Source organism: Marmota monax, unplaced genomic scaffold (genome assembly GCF_021218885.2).
Source record: "Marmota monax isolate L192 unplaced genomic scaffold, Marmota_monax_Labrador192_F-V1.1 WCK01_AAM20220418_F8-fsc00103, whole genome shotgun sequence".
NCBI classification, from domain to species: Eukaryota; Metazoa; Chordata; class Mammalia; order Rodentia; family Sciuridae; genus Marmota; species Marmota monax.
The window spans coordinates 5,211,109-5,214,290 of record NW_026694286.1 but is presented as its reverse complement, the minus strand read 5'-3'; the positions used below and the strand labels follow the sequence as shown (position 1 = coordinate 5,214,290).

Here is a 3,182-nt window from a genome sequence, read left to right as displayed (position 1 = left end):
CTTGAAGGGAAGGCTCTGCCTGTTTTGGTCCTTGACAACGTGGAGCCCAGCTCCCCCTTGCCCTTTGGTCCCAAGTCATGCTCAGAGACTGACATAGAATTTGTCTTGCTTCTTGCCACCTGGTCGCAGGTGGCCAATACAAGGGTAGAAACCATCTGAAACTGAATGATTACCGTTGCTTCATACTGGACACACAGTGCATACTTAGTAAATATTCTGACTTTTGAATTACATCAAATCCCGATCTGTTATTCACTCTACCTAGGGCTGAATCTCATTGCTCCTTAGAAGAACTAGATCAATTGGTTCTCCTTAGTGAAAACCAAAAGCCTGCTTCAATTTTTTGTTTAGAAGGAGATGGACATAACATCCTGGAGGTTACTGTGAACCCCTCCCATGGATGGATGCTCGACGGCAATACAGCAAACAGTAACAAAAGCATTGATAAATACCAACAGTTGGAGAAGGCAGCTTAAACTAGAGGAGTACCCCAGTTGACAGAATCCAGATGAGCTGGCTCCGAGTCTCGCCTTTGGTGCTCAGTCAGCTGTGTTTTTTGTCCTTCAGGTAGCTGAAGAGCATCTCCAGGCCTCCCTCCACCAGCTCCGGCAGGGGCTTGGATAAAGGGTTGTGGGAAATGTGGAGCCCTTTGTCCATGGGATTCCAGGCAATCCTTGCCAACCTGTTCAGCAGGTAGAGCTCCTCCGGGAGGGTCTGGATGTCATTGTTGTTTAGGTTCAGCAGCTCTAGGCTCGCGATTAGGCAAAGTGACCTCGGGAAGGAGTGGATGTTATTGCTCTCGGCAATGAAGATCTGCAGGCTGGCCAGGCACTGGATGCTCTCGGCGATGTTTTCCAAGCGATTTGAGCCCACATGCAAGAAGTCCAGCTCCTTCAGCGAGAACACACAGATGGGGATATGCGCAAAGTAGTTGTTGCTGAGGTTCAGCTTCTTCAATCTGGAGAGGTCGGAGAAGCTGGCGGGAAGCTGGGACAGGCAGTTGTGCGACAAACTCAGCACTTCCAGGCTTCTGCACAGGCTCAGCTCAGCCGGCACCTCGGTCAGGCAGTTCATGTTGACAAACAGGACTTTGAGGCTCTGGAGGAGGCTGATTTCTCTGGGCAGACTCTTCAGGCGATTGCCACACAAATTGAGGACCACGATGTGGGTCAGTTTCCCCACCTCGGGAGGGAGAACCCGGAGCTGGTTATGAGACAGATTGAGTTTCTGGACCTCGGACAAGCCCCACAGAAAATCTGGGATGTCCGTCATCCCTTTGGTGACCAAGCTGAAGCTGACGTGGCGCATACCCCGCTTCAACAGGGACCGCGGGTCCTTTCCCAAGAGTAGGGTATCATCCCATGAAGAAAACCTCTGTCTCCTCCCCAGGAGCATCTTCTTGGGGTCCTTGTCCTTGGGGTTGGCCCTTGACTGCCTGGCCCCCATAGTGTCTTCCGTGCCCCTCTCTCTTCTCTGCCTCCTTCAGGGTTGAGAGTTTGTCCTGCCCCAGTTGCAAAAAGCCAGACTGCTGCAGGCAGGGGCCGTATGGTGACAGCAGACTTGTGACCAGGAGGTCGCAATGTGGAGAGAACTGACAGGAGAGTCCCGGTGAGACTTTGCTTGTGTCCAAGACTGGTTCCTGGATGGCTCCCGGAGAGCTGTGCCTGTCCCCAAGGGTGGGTTTTACACAGTTTCTGTCTGAGCAGGCAGGCTGTAATGATATACTTGTCCCTGAGGCTTCCAAACAGAACTACTCAGTTCCCTCTGAATGCCACAAGGCAGCTGTCACTGTCACTCTGCCTGAGTTTTATTGACCTGGTATGTGCAAACAGGTCACAGGGTGGCTGCATATAACTTTACCCTCTCAGCTTTTCTTGAGTATCACAGTTGAGCAAGGCGAATAACAAGCCCATTTCTAAAAAAGAAGTGAAACTGAAAAAAACAAAGCCACCCATGCCAATAGCAGTCTGCAGGGTTGTGGGAACTCACCCTGGACAACTCAAAAGTGTGACCAAGTTAGGTCTAGTGACACAGCTGAGTGTCCAAAGCTAAAGATCATCAGATGGTGTCATCATCCCCACTGCAAATGCTGAAGAACCGTGTATTTGTGGGAAAGTAACAAAAGCAGCCCAGACACTTGGAACCTCAGGAGCAAGAGGATTTTACACTACAACTTGTCAGAGGTGATTTAATGAGGAGGGTGTAAAGAAGGGTCTAGACCTCCAACTCCTGTTTCAGCCTGGTTCTTCTGTTTCCCAGGGGCCTCTGTGAGTTTTGCAGGATAATTCTAAATGCTTAACGGGCATTTAAAGCCTTAGTAATCATAGGCGCCCATTGTCCCAGAAGGATATGTGAATTCTACCTGGCTACATCTTTCTCTCTCCTAGAAAAAGTTAACTTATACCTCAACTGCGCAGAGTTTATTGTTGGTGTTATGGGCTGGGATACATCACCCCACCGCAAATGTGTCATGTTGAAATCCTAAATCAATGGATGTGTAATTGATGTGATTCTGCAATCTGTATATGGGCTAAAAATGGGAGTTCATAACTCACTTGAAGCAAAGTGTGAAAGATGATATATCAAGAACTATGTAATGTTTTGAACAACCAACAATAAAAAAAAAAAAAAAAGAAATCCTAACTCCCAGTGCCTCAGAATGCGACAGTATTTGGAGGTGGGCATGGAAGACACAAGGTGAAGACCACCATCTGCAAACCAAGGAGAGAGGCCTCTAAAGAAACCAATGCCAGATCTCAGGCTTCTAGTCTTCAGAACTGAGAGAAGTTAATTTTTGTTGTTTGAGTCTGGTGCTTTGTTCTAGCAGCCTTGGCAAATTAACCCAGCCGGGAAGGGGACAGACACTTGTGTAGGTGAAAAAATTCTAAAAATAGGCAGTGATTAAAGAGAGAAGAAAAAGCAAGGTGATGACATGGGTTCTGAGAAAAGGGCCGGTGGTCCATGTCCGGGGCTGATTTGGCCCGGAAGCATGTGGGTTTTGCTGGCAGCTGCACTGGAGAGTAACGCTGCTCTGTGCCCCTGACCTTGAAGAACTCTCTACCAGCCCAGGAGCTCCAGCTGGTCCTTGGCTGGGTGCAGCCCAGGAACCTGTAAGTCCAGCTCCACTGAGGGGGTGTCTCTGGGTAGGAGGAGTGGCAGAGGGTGCACTCTCTCTCTCCACT

The 3,182-nt window shown here is 49.3% G+C and overlaps 1 protein-coding gene across 1 annotated transcript; it reads right to left on the bottom strand.

Moving 5' to 3' along the window:
- On the bottom strand, positions 1 to 1,543 carry Lrrc30 (leucine rich repeat containing 30). The gene has a single exon (XM_046467412.2). It carries the CDS (start codon positions 1,444 to 1,446, stop codon positions 544 to 546), a length of 903 nt encoding a protein of 300 aa, XP_046323368.1. The 5' UTR covers positions 1,447 to 1,543; the 3' UTR covers positions 1 to 543.
- Positions 1,544 to 3,182: the final 1,639 nt, after the last annotated feature.